The sequence below is a fragment of the Arachis hypogaea genome, chromosome 12 (genome assembly GCF_003086295.3).
Source record: "Arachis hypogaea cultivar Tifrunner chromosome 12, arahy.Tifrunner.gnm2.J5K5, whole genome shotgun sequence".
Lineage (NCBI taxonomy): Eukaryota > Viridiplantae > Streptophyta > Magnoliopsida > Fabales > Fabaceae > Arachis > Arachis hypogaea.
Window position 1 is genome coordinate 83,649,988 of NC_092047.1, and position 26,676 is coordinate 83,676,663.

Sequence of the window (26,676 nt, forward strand, 5' to 3'; positions counted from 1 at the left end):
GTGGAATGGACATAGGCAACAGGTAGATGGCATCTACTTGTATTAACCTGATCACAATTATGCTAAAAATGGTGTCAATTAGTTGAAGGTCAGATAAGGAAGAATGAGAATTAGTAGAAATGGGGCCATGGTTCCCAAATATTTTATAAAACAATTAGTAGTAATATTGTATATGATATTCTTTGTCCAAAATTAGTTAGTTATTTTTGTTTTTCTAACTTAACTATTTCGAATCTATCCACATCATGTTGTACTTTATTTTTGAAAAAAAACGATATTTAAATATTTACAAAATATAATAATTCAAAATTTTTTAATAAAAATATGGTAATAATAAATTTAAAAGTAATAATAAATGGTGTATCACGGCCGTGGGCATGCACAGGTTAATGACCCAAGCCAGGACTAGTTTGGCATAAACCAAACAATGTTCAATGGGTTTTGATCACATTAACCAGTTTAATTGCTTATTCGATTTTATAATGGAACAAAACAAGTCATCAGGATGGTTCACTAGCTTCTAGTCGAATTGTTGATCCAGTCTAGTTCTGAAAACTATGGAGATAATAGTAATCTTAAATCAATTAGAATCCACAAATGCACTTAAATTTGGACATACATTTACCTGAAAGAAACCTTTAGAAGTTGATAAAATCTTCAATGTTTCTTCATTATCAAATCTCAAACATACATCAATAGATTTATTAGATCCAAGTATAAAATACCACAACGTACAAACAATGAATCACACAAATACATATAACATTTATTGTTTATGAAGTCATATGCTCACTAGTGTTTCCTATTTAACACCAACGTTCTGAGAACCAAATCTGATGAACTGATTCAAATAGAGTTAAACGGAATGTAATAGAATAATATATTTTTGTATAAAAAATATTTTTAAACTTGTAACTTTATTGTGATTGGTTGTCAGAACCTTGCTTAACACTGTACCATGTTTGGATAAAAGTGAGAACAAGAGCAATAATACCAGCTAACAAGGCAATGATAGCCACTGGAGTGCTAAAATGGTTATTCCAAATTTCAGTCATCCACCTCAACCATTTGTTTTTGTAATGGCTCTCAATGTCTTTACTAACATGAGAATAACTCTCAATGCTTATCAAGTCTTGGCTTAAGGCATTAAAGAGCGTCGAGACTTCCTCATCGCTACCAAGTGCGTTACGCATAATCCCAGCAGATCTCAGTTTCTTGACATCCTCAGGTTGATCGATAAGTGAGTCAAGGAAGGCCACAAAGGAACTAATCCCATAATCATTTTGAAAATCAGGACACATCTCATAAGCTACCAAGTTAAGGAAAGTAGGCGCTGTTGTGTCATCTACGGTGATCTCAGGAAGCTCTAGGATGCCACCAACAGAAAATATTCCTCCAGAAGAGAATTTGATATATTTCGGATTTCGAGAATCGAGTTTCTTCAAATGAATCCCTGTTGCTGTTAGCTCCTGGATGTTTCTGTGTGTGATGATGCCGTGATCAACACTACTAGCATCGGATTTGGATTTTTTTTCCTGGCAACCATCATCCTCCACGATGGTTTTGCGAAGATAATCAAGCAGATGCACAGGTGCTGTTATTACCACTTTGGTGCTCTCTTCTTGTTGCAATTTGACGCTGTTTGGTTTTGGACAAGGACTTTCTTTCCTATAGTAATTGAAACAAAAAAAAAAAAGGTCATGCTTATCACATTAACTCAATTTAACATTATTTAATTTGATATCTATCATGACTTCTTTTTTCTTTGTCCTTTTCAAAAGGTTTAGGTGTACAATGTATTCCCAATATCTCTTATATGATTCAGGTATGCGCGATATGCACTGTTGAACAAAAAAGTATCTCATAACATTTAAAAGAAATATTGCTAACTTTCAATTTGATTAAATTTTATCTTGAGGTTTAAAATAAGTTCAGTTTTATCGCTAAAGTTAAGTTTTTTAGAGTAATATATTTTCTTCTCTAACCCCAACCCCAATTGTCATGACAAATATCATCATCATCTACCTGTACCATCACACCTATACCTATACCTTCTCCTGTACCGTTTGCCGCCACTACTACTAACAACAGCAATACCAATAACAATAATAAAAATAGAATCATAATCAACTATAGCTAAATACCAAAGGATTGGAAGTAGGCGAGTGATAGTAGTGAATAAAGGAGAATGTGGTGGTAATGGTGGTGACAATAATAGTGAATAAAAGAGGATGTAGTGGTGATGGTGGTGGTGAAAAAAAGATGAGATAATGTTATATTGATGCTGCTGCTAATGATGATGTAATCAAGAGAGAAATTGGAAAAATAAATTTGATTAACTATATTGCCTGTTAAGAAAAAATCCACAGCACGGTGAAATTTCTTTAGGTAACAAGGTTTGTGATCTCATTCCTTTAGGTAGCGTTTGTTTTGAGGTATTGAGACAGAGACTGAGAGATTGAGATTCAGTATCATATTTGTTGGTTCAGAGACTGGTGCTAAAATTTTTGTTTCTATTTTCAAAATTTCAGTACTTTCAAAAAGTAGGGACACAAAAATTAAAATTTTTAAAGATAAAGACTGAAACTTTAATAACATTTTATATCTAAAATACTCTCATTTCAATTAATTAATTCTAATTTTACCTTTTATACAAATTAAATTAAAATTTTATTCCTGTTTTAATTTCTGTCTCATATTTTACACCAAATAAAATACTGAGATTTATTTTAATTTCTATCTTTTAATTTCTGTTTTTTAATTTTAGTCTTTTCATCTCTATCTTTCCACCAAACATTATCTTAGAGTTAAAATATGTCTTGACATTTGGCAAATTAAATTAGGTGCTGAAATTCACATTTCAAATACTATCTTCTCCCTACAAAAAACACTTATGTTTGACCATATCTCTTACTTTGAATAACTAAAATGATTTCCAGTAAAAAATTGTATGATTAAGACTTCTATCCCCCTTCTCTCTTCCTTCAACCAACCGCCTCCCTCCAAAAAAAAAAACACACACACATGTACTTGACATGTGGTTGTAAGTTGTAACGGAACTAACATGATTGCAGCCAACAATAATCCCAAGCAATTTATTTAGGAAAAGTCTAGGGTGAGTAATTTTGTTAAATTTTGATTAGTATGTAACTAATAAAGAAAAGTAAGTCATTGGATAAAATCTCACATCAATTTCATACCATTAAAACTATCATTAATGACTATTTGATAATTATAAATCACAAAAATTATTAGTCCTAGTATTTAAACATATAAAAAGCTTCTGTAAAAAAAAAACATATAAAAAGCTCACTTATTCACATTTTTTTTAAAATTACTCTTTCACCTCCTTTAATTTTCTTTCTCCTTTCTTTCAGCATCACAATTTCACACACTAATACTAACTTAAACTATCGCTGACCACCTTTTTGTAATTGCCGATTGCTGTCGCCAAAAATCTATCGTCAGTCATTCTAAATCCTAAATTTTAAATTTTAAATGATATATTCTAAATTTTAAACTCTAAATTTTAAATCTTAAATCACATATTCTAAATTCTAAATTTTAACTCTAAATTTTAAATTCTAAATTTTAAATCTAAAATCCTAAAATTTAAATTATATCCCTAAATTGGTTATATTTTGTTTCCAATTCAAGAACTTACTTGAGTTTTATTATATGCCTTTATTATTTTTATTTTGGAGTATTTTAATAAACAATTATTAACTACTTTATTAGTTGAAAAGTGTTTGCTCGTAATACTTATTCTTACTAAAATATCTCTTACTTGGAACTCAAACAAACGTACAGATCTTTTGACTGGAAATAGATGACAACAATTTCGCTTACTGTATGTATGCCTCTATTAGCATCATAATTCTCAGTCATGATTAAACCCTCTATTATTTACCAATTATAAAGAGTTTTTTTTTTAGTTAGAAAAATTGTTTTCAGGAATTATATTTTTTTAGTAATACTGTATTTAAAAAATAGAAAAATATAGAATACCAATATATTATCTGCCAATTTATTATCAACAATAATTAATTATTATATTTTAAATATATATATAAGGAGACACATTAAGAAAATACATATAAAAAGATACTTCCATTAAATACAGCCATAAAAAAGATATTTTTATTAGACAATACTTTCATTAAATACAGTCATAAACAAGAGTTGGTAGAAGTTGACAGAAATACTGTTGGTAACGTAGCGAAATTGTTGGAAAATATTCGATTGTAATAAAATTGTTTATTTAATATTAAAAAATTCTTAGAACTAATATTAGTTATTTAATTTTTAATTAAAAAATCATTGCTTAAAGGCATATTTGGTATTTTTATATAAAAGTTTTTATGCTCAATCTTGGTATGAATAAAATCTCACTTTAAATTGTAAAAATTTGAATCCTAGGAACAATATATAATTGATGCACGTGATAACTTTTTGAAATCTTGAAACAAATGTGTGAGTATATTATATCAAGTAATATTTTCTCTGACGAATTCTCTAAATACATACTTTTAAACAAACACCTCCCCGAGTCACCAAAAAAAAAAACAAACAAACAAACACCTCCCCGAAGATTAGTGTGGTGTACATAAAATTAATAATGTGAGATTCATCAAAACATATGTTTCTGTAAATGCTTTTTGGTAGGTTTCTCTCATATCGTCTCACACATTTAATCTCATCTATATTTGTTAAAAAACAACATGCTACAGTGGATAAAAAAAATCAATAACCGATATATAGATACGTATTAAAATGTGTCAAGATCATATATTTATTTATAATCAAATTTTATAAGTAATATAATCAAACTTTTCATATTTATAATTATACTTCATAAATAATAAAGACAAACTATATTTATATTCACAATCAAAACATGAATAAAAATATAAAAAATATAGTGGTAGTTGACTTTTTATACTCATATTCATGAAAATTTTAATTATAGTGAGTGAGAGATCCAGAAAATTTTAGAAGTGGGGTAAAATAATATAGCAAAATAATAAAAAATATTAATATTAATATATTTAGATATTTAAATTTTGAAGTATATTAGCTAATCAAATTTCTAATAAATAAATATAATTAATACATCTAAAAGTATAGTAATTTAATTTAATTTATTTTTTTTTCATTTCACTATTTCAGTAATATTGCATGAGCTACATTTATTATTAATATTTGTGCTTAGTCAAGCATTTAATATCTGTCAAATTATATTTATATTGATTATTTTTTATATGATACAAAAAAAATTATAACTCAATAACTAAAAAATTTGTAAGAAATATAACTCGAATAAACTAAATTAAAATTTTGACTATTTTTTATTTTGGTGTCTGAATTTTTTCTAAAATTATGCAAGAAAGACAAGAAATTTGTGAAAAAAATAAAAATTCAAATCAAACAACCACAATTATCTTTATATGTAGGTATAGTTAAAATAATATATTTTTTCTATTAAATAAATATTAAATAATTTTTTGATATTTAATTGAAAAGTTGACATTTTATAATATTATAGTAAACGTTTTTTTTAACGAAAACAATATTATATGTATGTATAAACAAAATTAAATTAAACAAAACAATAAAAAATAAATAAATGATATATATTATAAAAAAGTATTAAATACTAATAATCTCGTTTATATTTAAAAAGTTAAACTTAACTTTAGTCAATTAAATAATTAAATTTTTATTAGTTATTATTAATATTTGTTTTCAATTTGTATAATATAATAATTTTTATTATTGTATTAATATCTAATAATATAAATATTTCTTACATATAATTTTTTTTGAAGTGTAGGGGCAAATAAATTATTATAATGGGGCAATTCTCTACACATATATATATAATTGTTATTAGTTTTGTAAAAGTTCAATGGGACAATTATCCCCACAGTGCCACACATAGATCCGTCCCTGTCCCTGATTATACTGTTATAAAAAAAATTGATTATTATGTTATAAAAAGTTATATTATTCTATTATAAAAAAATCAATTAATGCTTTATCATTTATTAGAATAATACGTAAAATAACACATACAAATATATACAAATACATAATAATTGATTTAATAGTTAGTGTTTATACAGTATTTTTGTTAAAAAAAAGTATTTTTTAGGAAAAAAACTAAAATTCATTCTCTCTGAACATGCATGCAAATAGTAGTTATGACAACCACCATATTAAATTTACTAATTTAGAAGTTATAATAAAGAGATAAACAGTCAAATTAGTTTCTAAATTTATATGTGATACTAATAATCAAATGGTTCTTCAATTAATGAATTCGTCAAGTTAGTTTATCAGTGTTAAATAATCTCTTAAGTTATAATTAGTCCTTCTATCAATTGATTGGTCATACAGTGTTAGTGAAAAATTTTCACAAAGTGACAAAACCTTAAGTACAACGCATATGCCATATTAGGCAAGCTGTCATGAACTCATGATACATAAAGTGTTTCAATCAATTTGGTTCCTCCTTTGAGAACTGATTTAATTCTAAAATGAAAACTAGAAGGACTAATTTAATTATGATAACTGATAATAAGTATTTAACAACCGATTTTTCTTTTCATTTTTTTACTATTAACATGTCTTGTTAATTTTTCCCCTTCAATACCTCATTTTTTAAAGAGACACACATATTTTTTAATAATAATAATAATAATAATAATAATAATAATAATAATAATAATAATAATAATAATAATAATAATAAATCATTTCAATGAGCTAGTAATGATGATTTTCAAACAACCATGCTACATAGACAAGAAAAAAAAACATCATATATTTAGATTCAAATTTTGTGAGCAATATATAATTGAATTTGATTTTAATGCTTTTCATCAAATTTCATGAATAATTATGGTGACTTTTTTTGTATAAAAAAAAAAAAAGAGATGATTCTATTATACAAAATTTAATTATTTTAATAGTTGATTATTTAACTTAAAAATATATGAAATAACACGTATTAATATTCTAAGATACCTGCGATATTCATGAATAACGGTAAAAATCCAATCTAATAATTTAAAAAGCATACCAAAAGTATGAGTCTCTTAATTGGGTACCTTGGAGGACATGGCTTTGGCCATAAATGATGAGTGCAAAGAAACTTTTCCATGCTCTTCACTAAGTGATCGTCGACATTGGAATTGACGTTGGCATTGGGATCGCAACACAAGAGCCTCAGCAGCTGAAATGGAAGCTGGTTCTCCAGCAACAGCACATCCTGCTGAACAAGAATCAACTGATCTATTTTAATCTTCAAGTCGCAGTAATTAAAATCATCACCTAAGTTTCCATTTTCCAGGACTTGAAGCAGAGCACATCCGTCCACAAACAGCATCCAAGAAAGTTTCTGGTCAAGGTCTTTGAAGCCTTCAACCTCACAATTTGTGAATTCTTGTTTTGCAAACAAGTCCTTGTCGAATAGGTCCTGTAGTTCCTTGATATTGCTAAGAACTCTTTTGTGCAGGTCCCTTGCGGTTTGGCCTCTGGTTCTAACATACATCACTGACCACATAAGCTTGTACTCTTCTCCTAGCTTCAGATTTTGGTCTCCATGATGGATGGGACCAAATGAAACCAATTTGGGCGAGTAATGCTTGGCGAAATCTACTCGGTTTCGGAGATAATGTGGTACCTTACGAATCTTGGGGAGTGGAGCTTGCAACTCATGAATTTCTTCACATCTTGTTTGGGTAGATCTTTCTGATGATTCTTGTAGAAGAAGTAATCTTTGGTTTTCTTCTTCAAATTGCTTAAACTTTTGTTCCATCATCACCCGTGATGATGAGCTAACTATTAATAGTGTTGGGAGAGTTTAATTAGTTTAACTTCGGTGTTGTGGATGATTTTTTTTTTCTTTGGTTGCACTTCATAGGATATTTTTTTGTTTATATATACTTGAGATAAGGAATATTATAATCATTCTTTGCTAATGGTTCAAGTTTGGAATTTGAATGTACTACTACATTGTACAGGCACCCAATTAGGTTGAAACTAAGCACGCAATAGATACTTGGAAAATAGTCTAATAATTTATTAGGTGATGATTGATATTGTTTATATTTATTTTAAAAATGTTAATTACGTATTATTTTTTCCTTTAGACTTTATAAACTGTAATAATGGCTCAGTAATGCACTTAGTTGCAAGTTGCAACCTTAACTTTATGAGCTTATCTTTTTTATTATAATAAAAAAAAATTTGATTGTAAACTGCAAAAAATTCTCTTTTCTACTATTAAAATTACCCTCGGATATTTAAGATAATCCAATTATAAATTATATTACCATCTTGTTTATTATCGAATTCAATACGACACAAAAATTCTCATAAAAAATATATTACCATCAAATTTTCTGACGCTAATATCTCACCTAGTATCATCAAATTCTTTCGACAATAAATTCGATAATAACCATGACTCTTATTAAAAGATATTAGATAATTACTATCAAATACATTCCACTATAAATCCGAAGATAAACAGTTTTAATTATTTTAATTAAATAAATTAAACATCCATTATCCTATTACTAGAATTGGCCTTAAACAACCATTAATCATAACAAAAAATAAATGCTATTTTTATTCAAATAATAAACTAAAATATCAGTAATACAAATAAAACGTGCAATATTTATAAAATATCAAACTATAAAAAATAGAATACTAAAAGAACGAAAATAAAAATCTTAAGGGTCTCCATAATCATCTGCATCGTCCTCCTAGTCGTCCCTCTTCTCTTGCGTCGGTGGTATCGGTGCAGACGACGTTGTGCCTCCCTTCACCGAAGGCAAAAGAAAGACAATAAAGGTAAAGGAAGGAAGATAGAGAGTATTAAGATACAGAAGAAAGATTTGAAATTTTAAAATTTAACGAGAAAAAAAAAATATCAATAATTTGTGCCTCAGTTACACTTCTAAGGAGGTATACAAATTTTGTATCTCTGTGTAATGCTGTGTCACTGTGTTTAAGAAAAATTTGTATCTAAGCAACACAAACAATGGATATGTGTCACCATCATATTCATGTTTATGATAGACATAAACACTAACTCGGCATTATATTGTAGAGAGTTTGCCTATTTTTTCATTTTTTATAAATATTAAATTTAAAAAATGTTAATTTACAACATAAAAAGGTGTAAAAGGTTTTGAACATTCATTAGTGGTACATAATTTCCACACAATTATACACAAGTATATCCATTCTATGGATATCTTAGTTGTATGCAAAATCGATAGCTTGATCATCTATAATAATTAAAAAAAATAGATTTGTTACACGTTCAAGCAATATTATCATCTAAGTTTAATTAAGTAGACCTAACACTAACAAAAGCTACTTTCATTAAAAAAGAGCGTAATTATACGTGCACCCACTATTTATGTTATTGTCGTCGTCGTCTTCTTCTTCTTTGCGTTCCTCTTCCTCCTCCTTTTCCTACTCCTTCACCTTCTCCTTCTCTTCCTATTTCTCTTCCTCCTCCTCCTCCTCCTCCTCTTTCTCTTTTTTCACGTGTTTTTTTCTCATCGTCGTCATTCTTTTGTTACTGTTGTTATTGCTGTTATTGTAGTAGAAAGTGAAGAAAAAAGAGTTTTGAATTGTGCAAGAAAACAAGTCCAAATGCACTTTAATTCACTCAAAAATGAACTGAAATTGCATAATGAACTGCGACACAATTAACTCAAAATGAACCGAAATTACATAATGATTGTGACACATAAACTCAGTTTGAAAATAAGCACACAAACAAGACTAAATCGTGAACAGAAACACATCTAAAATCAATTTTGGATCAGACAACATCATCAACATGCCAAAAATTCAACAATAACAAAAACGACGATAATGATAACAATGATATGTATAACGAAGAACGCATGCGTGAATTTGAAATAAGAAAAAACAGCAGCAGAGAGAAGAAAATAGAAAAAAGAAGTGTATGATCTAAAATTGCTTGATAAACTTGAATTTTAAAATTGTTTGAATGTGAAGAATATTTCTTAAAAAAAATGTTAGTTAGTGTTTTTTTTTATTAAAAATATGGTTGTGGTGTTGATTTTTTATTTTTCATTTATTTCATAAAGCGATTGTTCTCTCCATCTATTTGCTTTTATAGACAGTTTAACCTTCATTTTTAACCGTTTTTATTGTTATATAAAATAAAAATAATTCCGTTACATATATACCCTTTATAATAAGCACTATTTTGACATCAATATTTTTTTAATAATAACCAAATATGTGTTCTTTTTATTTTGTTAACTAAAAAAAATTAATACACAATTATTTAACAACAATGGTATTTTTATACGGGTCACGGGTGTCAAGAATATTTGGTAATACAAATGATGCCCCAAACAACCATCGATTGTTTTTATCGACAGTTTAACTTTCGCATCCATGTAATCATTTAATTATGTGATACTATTTTTTACGTTAAAAAAAATTCCCTCTATTACCAAATAATTGTGGAGTTATAATTACACACATTAATTGAGAAAATAATTAGAAAAATTTTGTTCTTAGAAAAACTTCATTGATTGTGTAAACTTATCTTTACTACTACTGTAAGTCTGTAATTAATTAATGTTGCCTAATTTTTTTTAAATAGATAATAATATATAATCTGTTAATTAAAAATAGGCAATTATATAATATAAAAAGAGAAAAATGATCAAGAGTTCTAATTCATTCTCCAATATATTTATTTCTAATTTTTAAATAAAAAATTTTGAATTTTTATTTTTTTATATTTTCAAAAAAGGAACAGATTTTTTAAATTTTACTTATTTAAGTGTTAGGAAGATAAATTAGAACTCCTAATTTATTACTCTAAAAAAATTACTACTGAACTTAAGAGGAAAAAAATGAACTTAAGTTAGGTTTAATATAATATTTGTTATTTGTGGTTATCCACGTAGTTTTGAAGAACATACATATATAGTAAAAATATATAGTGATGGAATATATATAAAATTGTACAAAGTAGTTTTGGTATCATAGGAACATTAACATAGTAACACTTTAAAAGGGTATTTACTATTTGGAAGCAAAAAGTGTGCGAACTAATGTAGTTAGGTACGAGAACACTTTATAAGTGAATGTAGCTTCACTAATATTTCAAGTTTGTAAGTATAAATGGATCATATACATATTTTCGTATGGAGTGATCTTGCTGAATTTGGCATCTGACTTTCAAGCATTTTACTTTTGGCTTTAAATTGAAAAAGACATTAGGAAACTTGGGGAGATTGGGAACGCATATATGTGAAAGTGAAACACGTTGGTAGTTGGAGGGTTATATATGCAAACTCTATAATATAGTGTCTGATTAGTGTTTATATCTGTTCCCGTGTGAAAATAAACTTCGAAGTATAGCCTGTTCTGCTAGTACTTGAACTTGCTTTCATTGGGAGTGAGAGGAAGGAACATCGTCTTCTTGTAAAGACGGCAGCAGTGGACACCTGAAGACACTCCAACGCTCAAGTTAGTAAGAGTAAAAAATAAAGATGAAGTTATTCATTGTTATTCGGAATGAATAATGTACCTCCTTTATGTCAGGAGTGGATATATTTATAGAATTGCTGTGATACGCGGTTACTTAATGGGCCTAATTATGTGATAACTGCTCTTTAGTGAGCTTCTTTAGAGAGATTTGCGGAGAGATTCTTGTGCTCATTTGAGTTGGCACATAGTTACTTGATTTTATGGGATAAGTCTGTTAGGAGAGCAAAATACGTACTCTCCACGTACTCCTAATATAGCACGTGTGTATTTAATTTTAATTAGATTTCGATTTATAGTTTTACCTGAGTCGAAGTATAGCCAACGGACGGAACATAGCCCCCAAGCTTGAACTGTGAAAATTTTCAACAGGTTGAGCTTCCAACCTATAAATCGGAATTGTGATTATGACAGCCCCAAGCTCAACTTGTTAGATTGAAAAGAGAGAAAAAATAAAAAAATTGGTAATGAAAAAGTGATATTGAAAGATTGTGAACGATCGAATAGATGAAAAAACTTAGTCAGTTAGTCGATATTTATTCAAAACCAATTGAATGGTAAGAGTTGTTCGATCAATATAATTGTGCGGGAAATACTTTTCTGCTTGAGAACAATTTTTCATGGATGGCATATAGTATTTGATTGATGCGAACTGAAAAATTCGAAAATATGTATTCGTTGACCGAATCAATTGTATGATTCGAGGATGCAATGATCAATTGTCTTGAGAATTTTTTCAACCCACAGCAACTTATTAACGAATTTTTTGTCCAAACAATTAATTATTAAATATTGAGTGAATAATAAAGATTTGTAACATAAATAAAATAGATTTAAAGTAAACATCCATAAATTATTGTAAAATAGAAAAATAAATTGAGATAATTGCTAATTGAGTTTATTTTTTATTGGTAAAAAGTCTTTTTTTTTTGGATTGATTAATAGCCAATTTTATTTTCTGATGGATTGATTGATTGATTTTGATATATGAAATGATAAGATACATACATAATGTGAAGCAATTCGAATATACAGAGGAGTAGATACCTCGTAGGAAGCTATGATGTATTGAAAGTTGATATAAAAGATATAAGCAAATTAGATTATACATATACATAATTTTACCGAAGTAGAAATGTCAACGGCGACTTATAGGTAAGGTTCATAAGTTATAACTCGACCTGAGTTGGTGGAAAAGGTGAAATTTGCTCACATATGATTGAGGTCCATTCTCATAAGTTGAAGGTGAAAAATGGAAGACACATTAAACATGTCCTGTTCCAATCGCCAATACATTAAGAAGAAATTTTGTTAAATACATATTCTGAAATTATTGGCTAAAGTTAAAATTAAGCTCCGTCATTCCGAATAATTGGAAAAAACATGAATAGGACAGCATGAACATTGAGTAATTAGTTGAAGAACAAGCAGTAATTGCTAATAATGATAATATAAATAACAAATAGAGAAGTTTTCAATAATGAATGAAAACAATTGAGAAAGAATAAGAAAAAATGTAGCTTATTAGCGTGTCAACAGGAATAAGTAGTTATGTATTATGCTGTTTTGCTAAAAATCAATAAAAAAAGTGTCATTACCATGGTAAGTCATTTAAAATTTTTATAGTCAACAACATAAGAAGAAAAAAAAAAGGAATTCGGCATAATAATAAATATTATGATCAGAGCAAAGTAATGTAAAATAAAGAATAAAGTGAATACTCATTCACGAGTAATACGTGAATTTAAAATGAACATAAAAAAAAGATTCACTATCACCGAAAAGATAGAATAAATGATAAGTTAATAAATTGTAAAAGATTGTTAAATTTGATTAAAAACTCGAATACAATTTCAACTTTATGAACTTCGGTGGAGCAGAAATTAGTTTATTCGGCCCTTCCTTATTTCTCTCGTTTTTGGTCCCGTTGGTCAAAAGATTGTCCATTTTCTTTGCCTCCACTTGGAGAGTGATGTTCATTGTCACTAGTGGGAAACAACATCATCAACTGTGGACCTACAAAAATAATAACAAAAGGTTGTCGTGGGATTATTTAATTTCGGCTCCACGGTGGGCGCCAAATGTTCCTGTGTAAAAATAGACTCCGAAGTATAGCCTGTTTTGCTAGTGCTTGAACTTGCTTTCCTTGGGAGTGAGAGGAAGGAACATCGACTTCTTGTAAGGACGGCAGCAGTGGGCATAGGGCTGGCAATTCATACCCTACCCGCGGGTACCCAACCCGGTCCAACCCATTCGGGTAGGATAGGATACCCTACCCGCTGCGGGTAGGGTAGGGTACGGTCTGTGTATGCCTGCGGGTAGGGTAGGGTACGGGTTTAGGGTGTACCCTACCCTACCCTACCTGCACCTCAAATATAACACATATTTTATAAAAATTAGGTATATAGTGAAGGAAGTGAGAGTTAAACCCACAATCTCTCTTATGTAATGACTTACAATAAGTAAACAACCACAAAACTAGTTAGTTAATTTAGTAATTTAGAGCATTAATTTGTTATTTTTTATGTTATTAATATGTATAAAATTTGAAATGATTGAATTTTATATTTACTTTGAAAAAATATGATATTTCTGCGGGTAGGGTAGGGTAGGGTAGGGTTTAGAACTTTAGGGTGCGGGTAGGGTTAAGGTTGAGAGATTCTCAACCCGCGGGTAGGATAGGGTAGAGTTTTAATAGAATTTTCAACCCGCGGGTAGAGTTAGGGTAGGGTCCAAACCCTACCCTACTCTACCCATTGCCAGCCCTAAGTGGGCACCTGCAAAGGCACTCCAACGCTCAAGTTAGTAAGAGTAAAAGATAAAGATGAAGTTATTCGGAATGAATAACGTACATCCTTCATGTCAGGAGTGGATATATTTATAGAATTGCTGTGCTACAGGCGGTTACTTAATGGGCCTAATGATGTGATAACTACTCTTTAGTGAGCTTCTTTAGAGAGATTCCAGTGCCCATTTGGGTTGGCACGTAGTTACTTGATTTTATGGGATAAGTCCGTTAGGAGAGTAAAATACGTACTCTCCACGTACTCCTGATATAGCACGTGTGTATTTAGTTTTAACTAGATTCTGATTTATAGTTTTACCTGAGTCGAAGTATAGCCAACGGATGGAACAATATCTATTATAAATAGCGATGTTTTAAATCGATCTAAAACGAATAAAATTGATTAATTGAATAAAAAAAACCGATAACTAAACAAATTGAAAACTGATAAAATTGAAAAAAAAAAAACATTTTGCAGTTATTTCCGGTTTTCGATTCTGGTAAGAAAAACTCTAATTGAATTGAAACTAACTGATTTTCTTATAAATCCTAAATAAAACAACCCCTCCCCCCTCCCCTCCAAATGACCAACCCAGCCGTTAGTAACCTTAATCTCCAGTCTCCAATCCTCTAACCTCTCAATGCCAAAAACTCCTCCCACACTCTACAGCGTCGAATCTCCTTTCAACTTCTCACTGTGCTGAAATTCTTCCCTCTTCTTCGCCATCGATGGCACTGGACAGCACCATCGCGGTAGCGCGGCCCTTTCTCTCCTTCCCTTCCTCGTAGCGCTTCTCTCTCCATGCATTAGCAGCCACCATTGTCCTCGATGCACAGCAGCCATTATCTCCTCCATACACAGTAGATGCCATCTCCTCCACGCTGTCTCTTTCCACACACCAGTAGACGCCGTCATCCTCCCCGCACAGAGCAGCACGCACCAAACGTCGTTGTCCTCGATGCACAATAAGACCTCCCTACACTCAACTCAGCAACTCTCTGTCTACATCATCAACTCCTCAAGAATGGAGCCTTCGAGTCAGGTTGATTCAATTTTTGATTTAATTTCTGTTCAACTTATTTTGTTGTTGATTTTTTGTTATTGATTATTGTTCAACCTATTATTGTACCCTAGAGTTAAATGCAATTGGTGTGTGGCTAGTTATATTTGTGATACACATAAAAATGGCACCAGTAATGTGAAAAATCACTTGTTGTCGTAGTGCAAAAAGTTTCCTAAAGAGGCATTAGATCCTACTCAAAAGATTCTTTGTTTTCAAGACATTGTAAAAAATTAGAAATAGGGATAAGTACAAGCCCTTGCTAGAATGATTATTATGGATGAATTACCTTTTTTGCATGTTGAGGTGGAAGGGTTTTGCTATTATATGAGTTGTGTGCAGCCCAAGTTTCCACTTCCTAGGAGGATCACATTTACTAGAGATTGTTGGAAGCTTTATTTGAATGAAAAAACTAAATTGAAGTATATTTTTAATCAACTAAATCAAAATATTTTTTTTGATAACTTATTGCTAGTCATTTATGCAAAACTTAAACTATCTTTCTCTTACTGCTCATTACATTAATGCTAATTGAAAACTACAGAAAATTTTTTTTGAATTTTTGTGCTATCAAGAATCACGAGAGAAAAACAATTGGTAGGAAGATTGAGAGATGTTCGTTGGGATGGGGGATATCTCAAATTTTTTCTGTAACTATTGATAATGCTAGTTTAAATGATGTTGCTATTTCTTACTTAAAAAGTGGAGTAGACGATTGAAACTCGCATCCATCGAAGGGCAAGTTTTTGCATATTAGATATTGTGCTCATATCTTAAATGTTGTTATAAATGATAGATTGAAAAGAAATATATGATTCAATTTTAAGGATTAGAAATGTAGTTAGGCATGTGCATGCATCACCAAGTCATACGGAGAGGTTTAAGACTATGATTAAAGAAGTTAGAATTCAAGAGAAAGGCATATGCATTTAGATGTTCTTACTAATGGAACTCTACCTTTTTAACTTGAAAGTGCTTTGAAATTTCAAAATGCACTTAAACGGTTGGGGGAGAAAGATGTAGAATATGCTATGATGGCTGATGCCTGGTGGGATCCCTAAGTTTAAAGATTAGAAGAGTGCAAGACATTTTGTCAAGTTCTTAAAAATATTTTATGATGTAACCAATAAAATTTCTGGTTTAACATTTGTGACCACTTTTTAATATTTTAATGACTTTTGTAAAATATTATCTACACTTAAGCATTGGATAAGGAGCTTAGATATGGTATTTTCAGACGTGGCTGAAAAAATAAAGTCTAAGTATGATAAGTATTAGGACAACATAAAAAATACAAACATGATAATTTTTATTACAGTGATTCTTGACTCTAGGTATAAGCTTCAAATTACCAAGTGGAGTTTTCGCAAAAACTAATAGTAATATTTGCAACAGAATTAGAGTTGGACAATCCAACAGTAATATTTTTGCATTTACCCCTATCAACAATTTATGTCCAACTTTTTTATACAAAATTTGATGCTAATTTCCTTGGAAAAAAATTGACGAAAGATGACCATGTTTCAAGTAGTGATAGTAAAAAAATATTAAGGAGATCAAATTGTACCACCAAAAAAATATAAAATTCAATAAATTAACATAATTAATACTATAACATATTTATACACTTAAGAGTAAATGTGAAAAAAATACTACCTAAAATTGTAAATTGAATAAATACTTTAAAGTTTCAAAAGAAACAAATTAAACAATTATTGTGGAGGGATTATATTCATCTGGCATTCGTCATTAGTAAGATCAATGTTCTTTAGCCAATGAGTTATAACTCAAATGGCATAGTGTCCCCATACTCATTTAGAGGTCGCGGGTTTGAGTCTCCCTATCTTTGGTAAAAAAAAAGATTAATGTTCTTTAAAAAATAGAAAGTAAAAAATAAAATGTTAAACTCATACCATAAAAAAATAGAAACGAGATCACTGAAAGAAGAAGATCTAGTGACAAAGAGTACCAAAAAAGTAAAGATGAATGCGACAGAACAAGCTGCTGATGATATAGAGGATATGGTGCCCCCGAACCCGAAGGAACTAAGGAAAATGAAGACCCCATGGAGGAGGTTGAAGCTGAACCAGAACTTGAGGTTATTCCGGAAACGCTACCTACGCAACTCCCTAAAGTCTCTTATAGGAACAGATTAGTAGGTGATGGAATAGAGAAATTAAACCTGGGAGAGATAATAGAAATGATGGCTAAAGAGTATATCTCTGATAATGAAACACTTGAGTCAGGGGGTTGTGATCAAGCTCCCAAAATTCAATGTCTAATATCGAGGTTACTTTGGAGGAATATGAGGATTAGTGCAAGCCTTGAAAACAAACTCTTATCGTTAAACCCTTGGGGAAGAAGATCAATCTGCTGACAATTGGAAAGATGGATCACTAGGCGATAGGCTAATAAAAAGGCTGTCAGAGTGATGGATTTGGAATGTGGCTTCCTCTTGGTTAGATTTTCTAACCATGATGATTATGCACATGCTCTCTTCGAGGGGCCTTGGATGATTGCAAACCATTACATATTAATCCAAAGATGGAGATCATTATTCATGCCCCAGGAAACGGAGGTGAAAAAAGTGGCTATCTGGGTCAGAATTTCGAATCTTCTGGCAAAGCTTTACAACGGCTATTTCTTATGGAAGTTAGAAAAAACTATGGATACTATGCTCCGCACTGATGAACTCACATCCATTCACTCAAGAGGTAAGTTTGCTCACATTTGTGTAGAAATTGACCTAAGAAATCAACTAGTTTCATTCTTTACGGCTTTCGGAAAGGAATTCCATTTGGTTTATGAAGGTCTTCACCAGATTTGCTTCCATTGCGGAAGGTACGGGGACAAGGTAGAAGGATGTACAGAAGTGGAGAAACAACCACCGAGAGAAAAAAAACCGCTCAAGATGGCAGTTCATCCAAGGTCCAAGGACCCTCGTGAGGAAAACAACACCGGTAGCGGCCAGAATATTCCTGACCAGAATAACCAGAATTAGCAAAACGAAAAGATTGGGGGTGAAAATCAAATTAAATAAAAATGTGTTTGCAAAAATATTAAAAGAAAATTGTTCACAATTAATAATAATAATAATAATAATAATAATATATTATTATTATTATTATTATTATTATTATTATTATTATTATCATTATTATTATTATTATTAGAAAACTAGTTATTACAGACGGATATTTCCGACGGATTTTATCCCACGGAAATACAGACGAAATTTTAGAGGGATTTTTTGTCGAAAAACAAAAAAATGAATTAGCATAAATTACAGACAGAAAAGAGAATCCGTCGATAATTCTGTTAGAAAAATTAATTTTTTTTCATGGGATATGGTTACAAACAAAAAATTCATCTATAATTAAATGAACAAAAATGCTGCATTTTATTAATTTATTATAGACGAAAAATCCGTCTGTAATTTAAAATTTTCCGTCGAAAATATTGAGTTTACCCTAATTTTATCCCCACCCTAACGAGCTCCATTCACACTCCTGACCTAAACCTTCTTCGAACGTTGCCAGCAGCCCTCATCCCTCTTCAAAGTTGTCGTCAAACTCTTCTCCTCCGGTAGAAGGTGTTGTCGCCACCGGCGGGGACAGACTGTGGGTGCCTTCGTCATCTGGGGAAGCTCTACTCGGCCCTCTTCGCATCGTTCCTCCTCTCCTCGCCTCTCTTCGCATCGTTCCTCCTCTCCTCGCCATCGCACGAAGTTCTGAGTTGAGCTCATGGCGTCGCCGTCGCGAAGGGTTTCTCCCCTCCTCACCGTGCGTCATTTCTGATTCTCTGCTCCTTGCCATTTTTGGCTGTTGCCCCCCTTCTCTTCTCTGATTTTAGGTAACTCTGTCTCAAACTCTCATCGCGAGCTCACTCTGTCTCACACTCTCCGAGCTCACTTTATCATCTCGCCATCTCTCCGGTAAGCCAATGCTTCTTCATTTTCATCTTTTTTTCAATTAATTTTTAAGATTCTGAACTGAATTTGTGCACAAATTTTGGAATTGAATTATTTATTTAATTTGTTGAATGCTGATGTGATTCTGAATTTAATTTAATTTGGATTCTAAGTTTGGAATTGAATTCAATTTTATTTAAATTTTATTAATTTGTCTATATATGATCTATGAAAGAATGCAGAGGCATTATTTATCATTTAATTTAAAATGTTCAATTAAAAATAACTTACCAATTAGAAAAGAATGAAGCCTTCAACCACATTTCTTAGTAGTTCTTGGTGTGGAAGGATCCAAGCGTGTGAATGAAAGAGTGCAGAACTACAGGATACACAGAAGGATTGAATATGGAAATTGAATTCAATTGAAGAGATATACATAGCTAGGATTGAAGGGATATACACCAATGGTAACTAACTGAAAACATCTGACGTCACCAAAGCTAATTTAGTAAAAATTAGCTAACTGGAATGTTTTAGGTGCCTTTATTTGTTATCTTGCTGTTGAGGTATAACTTTATTATATCAAAATTTTCTGCTGTTTTGTTCCTTATAAAATATGAATTATGATTCAAAAGTACAAGTTCTAGGTGGAAATATAGTCGTAATATAAATGAGATAGTAACCATTTCTTGTTTTATGTGAATGTTGTAGTTTAATTTACATAGCTTCAATTTCTATACGCTAATGAAATTGCTTCTTGTTGTGTTCTGTACCCTACTTTACAATAATCAAGGAATAGTTTTTTATGGAAAATCTATTAGTTTCAAGAAAAATCACTCCGATCTACTTGAACTCGAAGATCGTCTCAAGAGCAGGTATGGCTATGTTCCAGGTGCTTCTTACTTCCTCTTCTCGCCCCTCTTTCCATTTTTACTTTGCATTTTTCCTTCCTTTGTTTTTTTGGATTGAGAATTTTCTATTTTTGCGAATTAGCTCCAGATTTTGAGGATGAAGAGGATGAGGAAGAAGAAAAAGAAGGGAAGATTTTAGCTCCTGTGCCGGATTCTAGCTTCAACGAAGATAATTTGTATCCTTCTCTAATTTTTGGCTGCTGAACAATTTTTAACATAGAACTGAAAAAAATAAAAATAAAAAATTCTGGAGATGAAATAATAAAATTATGTTGATCTGCCACCCTGAAGATACCAAAATCAATTCACATATGATTGTGTTTTACATTTTTCATCCATTTGATTTATTTCTATACTTTGTTTTCAGAAATTCTATATTGAAGCTATGAAAACTGAAAAGACTAGATGACGATATGATATTTTCATCCCGTTTGATTTTTATTGGTGTCTGTCCCTTAATCTAATTCTCTCCAGATTTGATGAATCTATGAGTTTGAAACAACTTGGATTCTCAGATGCTTGTCTGGCCACGTTAGCATCTGGAGGTTAGTGATACTGATATGCCACTTGCCTCCATTGGCATTCTTGTTGGTTGTGAGAATTTCATGCATATGTTTTGGTTCCAATATTCTTTATTTTCTGGTTAAAAGGGATGTCACTTGATCTGGTCTTGTGGTCATGTTGATGTTGATTTCATGAAAACAAAACTTTTGTTTTGATTATTTGTTTGTTACTAACTCTATTTGTACCACTATCTTATTTTCTTGCACCGCTACTGCTGATTTATTTCCACAAGAACCTGAGATGTAAGTTAAAAGTTGTGAATATTATTTCCACATTTCTGTAGATGATTGCTGCAAGTTTCTCATTTCCTGAGCAATGGTTGAATAGGCAACAAGAGTTTAAGCAGCAGGAGCAACTTGTGGTAGACAAAATAGTGGCATTTGAGGGGAGAAATTTCTTATCTGATGGTAATAGTTTTCTTTCTTGCTTCAATACTTCAAATCCTACCATAAGCCACAAAGAGATTTTTTTATGTATTATTTTTAAACTAAATTTAGAGACAAACAAGAAGAATTAGAGTCACCTAAACCTTCCATCTCTCTTATAAAGATATCGGAAACAGAATTTGAATGTCTTCCTGGCTACATGAAGGGTATAGCGACATGGGAGGTGAGATTCTTTGTGTCTAACTAGATCTTTCTTTACAATTTACATGGATTATTCGTCTTTAGTGTTATCACCAAACTATTAGTTTCTTATTGATTTATATCTTCTTTTATTACTTTGTAGGAAGAGATAAAAGAGATGGAAAGAGAGCAAATCCGAGAAGGAATTGATGAGTTTGGAATATTGTATTCTGAATTAAGTGATTCCAACCGATCTAAAGGCAGTAATGGTTCTTTTGCATTCCCTGTGTAAGTAAAACCATATGCTATCATATTTAAAAATATATTGTATAATGTAAATTGTAAAATAAGATAGTGTCATAAAATATAATCCCAGAAGAGACAGCCTTAGTTCTCCAAGCCTTAGGTTTTGATAGAGACATGCAGATCTACATTGCTGCTAGTGAGATCTATGGTGGCGAGCTTAGACTTGCACAACTAAGAGCTGCATTTCCAAAAATTGTGAGGTTCTGGGATTGGCTCTTGCATTCATTCTTGGTGCAGGACTTCTTTTTGGAGCTAAACTATTTACAAGAGATGTTAATCTCCTCCACCTCATAAAAAAATAGAATACTTGTAAGTCTATTTTGTGTACATTGGTATCTAATCTTTTCAGCACCCTAAATTTGTAAGACTTATATTTATGTTTGATTGTTTCTATCAGTTTGTTGCAGCCACCCAACCCATCAATACCTTGGCATTTGTATTTGATAGTATCAACTTTGGTGCATCTGACTTTGCATATTCAGCATTCTATTTTGCAATTTTCAATGTGGAGCTTAATGCTGCCAATGCAACTTGGTTATCCATTAATATTTTAGATTATCCCATCTTTAACTGTTAAGTGTAATTTGTGACATCAATTAATGAAGGAGATCCATGTAACATTGGGATGGTCATCTTATTTTTTAGGGGTATCTTTTTATTGAGACAGTGAGATACTGGCTAATGGTGTTGAAAAATAACATCCAATTTTATAGGTATCATGTAATGAATATTATGTTTATCTATGTGATTTTTGGCTTTCTTTTTTTCAATTTACAGTGTATTTGATGGAGTAAATTTAGAAAACAAATCTAAAGTATTTATTTTGTAATGAAAAAATCTAAAAAAAAAATCTATTTTATCTTACTGACGGATTTACAGACAGATTTTCTGTCTGTATTCAGAGTGTAGGATGATTTTCCAAGGTTCAAATTACATACGAAAAATCTGTCGAAAAATCTGTTGCCAATTACCAACGAAAAATTCGTCGAAAAATCTGTCTGTAATTATAGACGAAAAATCCGTCAAAAATTCCGTCTGTAATTACCGACGGAAAATCTGTCTGTAATTACCGAAGGAAAATCCGTCAGAAAGTTCGACGTTTCAGGGAAATGGATGGGCGAATTTACCGAGGGAAAATTTGTCGGTAACTGGTAAAAATCCGTCAGTAATTTTCTGACGAAAAAAATCCGTCAGTAAATAATTTCCAACGACGCTTTTACAGAGGGATAAAATCCGTCGGTAACCAAAAATTTGTCTGTAATAAAGACTAAATCTGTCTGTATTAATCCATTTTCTAGTTGTGTATTATTATTATTATTATTATTATTATTAAAAGAGAACTTGTCCGTGAGTAAAATTTGAGGTAGAGTATTTTTTTTTTAATTCTAATGTTGGTAGATTATTTTTGGATCCAACTAAATCTTTTTTCTAGGTTGAAATAGTTTTTAAAAGGTTTAATTATTCTATCGTTTCTATAATTTCATTAAATTTTTAGTTAGGTCCTTATACTTTTTTTTCTCAATTGAGTCTCTATATCATATCAAATTTTGTAATTAAGTTCCTACCGTAACAAAAATACTGGAATTAACAGAATATTCCATTAAACAAAACGAATATGTCTAATATTTGACCGAATATCTCGTTAATTTTAACGTTTTTGTCACAGTAAGAACTTAGTTGCAAAATCTGATATGGTATAAAAACCTAATTGAAAAAAAAAGGTACAGAATCTAATTGAAAATTCGATAAAATTATAAAGACTAACAAAATAATTAAATCTTTTTAAAAATATTTGGACTTCAAAATTGTTAATAAAACAAGATACTCATAAAAGAATGGAATTATCAAACATGCTAGGATATCAGAATAAAAAGCCTAAGAAGCTTTACTGGTCAAGAATTGTAATAACTTTTTTTTTTGTCATGGATTGAAATAATTTTTAGAGTTAAGTACTGAAATTGTCCCTAAGGTCTGGGGCGAAAATCAAAGTCGTCCCCAACCTTTTTTTGTTATTAAAATCATCCCCAATGTTCAAAAACGCTTTAAAATCATCATTTTTACCAATTTTATTTTTTTTATTACTAAAGTATCCCTCATTAAAAAATTATAAAATAAAATAAATATAATTATAAAATAAAATAAATAAAAAAGAAAGGAAAGAGAGAAACGGCTTCAGGAAACAAAAAGAAAGAAAGAAAGAAACGGTGAGGGCTTGAGGGAGAGAGTGACGGAGAGCTGAGAAGGGAAGAGAGGGAGGCCGTGTCCAGCGCCGCCGCCGCCATGCCCAGCTGCCTTGCTTGTCATCGTCGCCATCAAAGAGAAGAGGGAGAGAGAGTGCCGTCGCAAATCAGAGTTGAGCCGAGAAGAGAGACAGCGCGAGAGAGGGAGTGAGCCACCGAGGGGAGCGTCACCACCGCCAGGGCCGCCGTTGAGGGGGGTGGGGGGAGGGAGGGAAGGGAAGCCGCACCGCCGCCCCGTCACACCGCCACTGTTCCTCCTCCTCGCCCTCACCGCCCTCTTCTTCTTCTTTGAACTAGATTTTTGTTGGAGAATTTCTGAATTTTTAGTGAAATTTGTTATGGAATATCTATAATTTAATTTTTTGTGATTTGGCTTAAATTTGGAATATTGTTTTTGTTGAATTTGTTGATTATTGTTCAAAGTGAATTTGTTGATTATTCTGAGTTATGATTTTTTGAGGTGGGAGTTGTGGTAGGTTCTAGTGTTTATGCTGATAGTGGGGGTGGTGGTGGGGTGAAGAAGGTGAAAAGGAGAATGATGAGGCTTCTGTTATATATGAATGGTGATGATGTCTGTTCTTGATGTTGCGTTGTTTGGTAGCAACTTGAATTCTGATTTGATCACAAAGACTGCGTTACTTGATCTTTCTGAAGTGAAGAAGCTCAAGGCTATTTTTGGTGGCAGTGGATAATAGCTTCGTTAGTGAGATCATGTTGGTTAACTCAAAATTAATCTGTTGCTTCTATTTTGTGATGTGAGATACTACAATTTTGAGTTCTTGTTCCCAGTTTCTTCGCCGTAGTTCTCTTTCTCTCTTCATTTTTTTTTGTGAAGAACATATGAGTTCTTTTTTAAATTTTTTAATTTATGTTGTTGCTAATTTTGGATCTGAAATTATAGTTGATGATTGCTGAATTGTTTAATTTGAAATTTTTGTTGATTTGTTTTTTATTGTTGCTGTTGGTGTTACCGGATTGTTGGTGGTTATGGTGTAGCGATGGTGATGGTGATGATAATGCAGAGGGTAGTGGTAAAGGTGGAGAGACTTTTTAATTTTTGTTTAAGAGCAAAATTGTCCGAAAAAATTTATTTATGGACAAAAGGACGATTTTATAACATTTTGTAACGTTGGAGATGATTTTAATAACAAAAAAAAATCGAGAACGATTTTGATTTTCACCCCAAACCTTAGGACGATTTCAGTACTTAACCCTAATTTTTATTTATCAGTGTTCTAACATAGGACAATCGATTGACACCCAATAAGCGTCTGACCCAACAATTTTTATTCTCTATTAATCTGTTATAAGGTGAGGTGCTTATGCTCATAGGTTTATTTTTTTGAAAAAAAATAGTAAGAAAAAGAATTCTGTTCTGTTAATCTGTTATCTGTTAAAATTCTTTTGTGTTAAAATTCTTTATTTTAATTTTTTTTATTTGTTAATCTATTAATCTGACTTTTGAGGTGCAATTATTATGGTTTCAATTTTTTTTAATGTAAATTGGATATCATTTATTTTACTTTAACAATTTGATATCAATTAGTTATTTTTGCTTGTTCTAACTTTGAGTTGCTGCTATTATGGATTAACCTTTTTCTTAAACAAAATTTTGATATTAATAGTTTTAGTTCTAAGTCTGAGTTTCCTGTATGGTTTATTTAATTGTAGGATTATTTAAAAATTAGAATAGCTGATAGACAAATACTTACTAACAATACAAGTGAGTTCAAAGTGGAGACCATTCTTACTCCATCAAATAGGGGTGCACATGGGCCGGGTGAAGCCGGGTTTGATGTGACCCAGACCCGACCCGAAATATACACCGGGTCTATTTATTAGACCCGAACCCGACCCTAGACCCGATGAAACCAATACACTTTCGGATCACAATTATACCGGGTAAAAACCGGGTAAAAACCGGGTGAAAACCGGGCCGTTAACATTACATTACGTTGATACCTTCTTGTAAGCTAGCTAGCATGTAAAAATATCCAAATTTCCAAGACTCCAACCATTATTTAACATGGTAAAATTCACTTAGAAAAATATAACAAGAACCAACCCTTCTTCAAAATTAAAGCATAACCACAATCAATATTAAAGTATAACCACAATCAATACTAATATTGTCTAATAATACCAAATATTTAAATCAATACAAATAACACAATATTATGCATTAGTCTAAAGTCTTATGCATTCTAAACATAAAACATTAACTTATAGTTTTATAATGACTAATAACACAAAATATTAAGATTTACAATACTTAAATTCCACATAAGAATAGTCATGATCCATCACTAATAACACAAAATATTAATTGTGTATGATGACCGGGTCACCGGACCGACTTCGGGTGACCCGAGCTATGGCCCGGACCCGACCCGAAATAATGACCGGGTCTATTTTTGAGACCCTTACCCGACCCTAAACCCGATGAAATCACACTAAATTAGCCCCAAAAGTGTTCGGGACCGGGCCGGGCCTTTGGGCCAGGCCGAGTCTGTGCACTCCTACCATCAAATATTGTTAAATCTACAGAAGAAGAATCAACAAGGGAAAGGAAAACAAATACCAAACCAGCTCCTTCTTTGAAAAAACAAATATCCATCCGACTTATAATTATTATTCTTAGATCTTGTATCTTTTATTTATTAAGGAAACTTTGATCGATAATATTTTAAAAGTAAATAGATTTTAAAAAGTAAAAAAATAGGTGTTATTGACATTTTTATAGAAATAAAAGTTTTTAAACATTTTTATTG

At 31.1% G+C, this 26,676-nt stretch overlaps 3 protein-coding genes across 12 annotated transcripts; 2 read left to right on the plus strand and 1 right to left on the minus strand.

The window, feature by feature from the left end:
- Positions 1-645: 645 nt before the first annotated feature.
- On the minus strand, positions 646-7,979 carry LOC112727594 (UPF0481 protein At3g47200-like). The gene is made up of 2 exons (XM_025777402.3): positions 7,113-7,979; positions 646-1,668 (listed from the first exon to the last, which is right to left on the minus strand). The coding sequence occupies exons 1-2, from the start codon at positions 7,823-7,825 to the stop codon at positions 918-920; spliced, it is 1,464 nt and encodes a 487-aa protein (XP_025633187.1). The 5' UTR covers positions 7,826-7,979; the 3' UTR covers positions 646-917.
- Positions 7,980-17,839: 9,860 nt separating this feature from the next.
- On the plus strand, positions 17,840-18,409 carry LOC114924911 (uncharacterized). Its single transcript, XM_029291076.1, has one exon. The coding sequence runs from the start codon at positions 17,840-17,842 to the stop codon at positions 18,407-18,409; it is 570 nt and encodes a 189-aa protein (XP_029146909.1).
- A 488-nt stretch (positions 18,410-18,897) lies between these two features.
- Positions 18,898-22,435, plus strand: LOC112727595 (uncharacterized). 10 transcript variants are annotated; one of them, XR_011868679.1, is made up of 9 exons: positions 18,898-19,342; positions 20,112-20,210; positions 20,312-20,405; positions 20,704-20,774; positions 21,077-21,200; positions 21,291-21,402; positions 21,523-21,647; positions 21,736-21,974; positions 22,063-22,435. XR_011868679.1 is itself a non-coding variant. In XM_072209423.1 (9 exons), the coding sequence occupies exons 2-5, from the start codon at positions 20,124-20,126 to the stop codon at positions 21,103-21,105; spliced, it is 264 nt and encodes an 87-aa protein (XP_072065524.1). In that variant the 5' UTR covers positions 18,898-19,342; positions 20,112-20,123; the 3' UTR covers positions 21,106-21,200; positions 21,291-21,402; positions 21,523-21,647; positions 21,786-21,974; positions 22,063-22,435. The 10 variants fall into 10 exon arrangements, 9 of the variants coding, with proteins under 9 accessions (XP_072065524.1, XP_072065526.1, XP_025633189.1 ...); XM_072209423.1 differs by having other exon boundaries at positions 20,112-20,193; positions 21,786-21,974; XM_072209425.1 differs by having other exon boundaries at positions 20,112-20,193; positions 21,343-21,402; positions 21,786-21,974.
- The last annotated feature ends 4,241 nt before the right edge of the window (positions 22,436-26,676 follow it).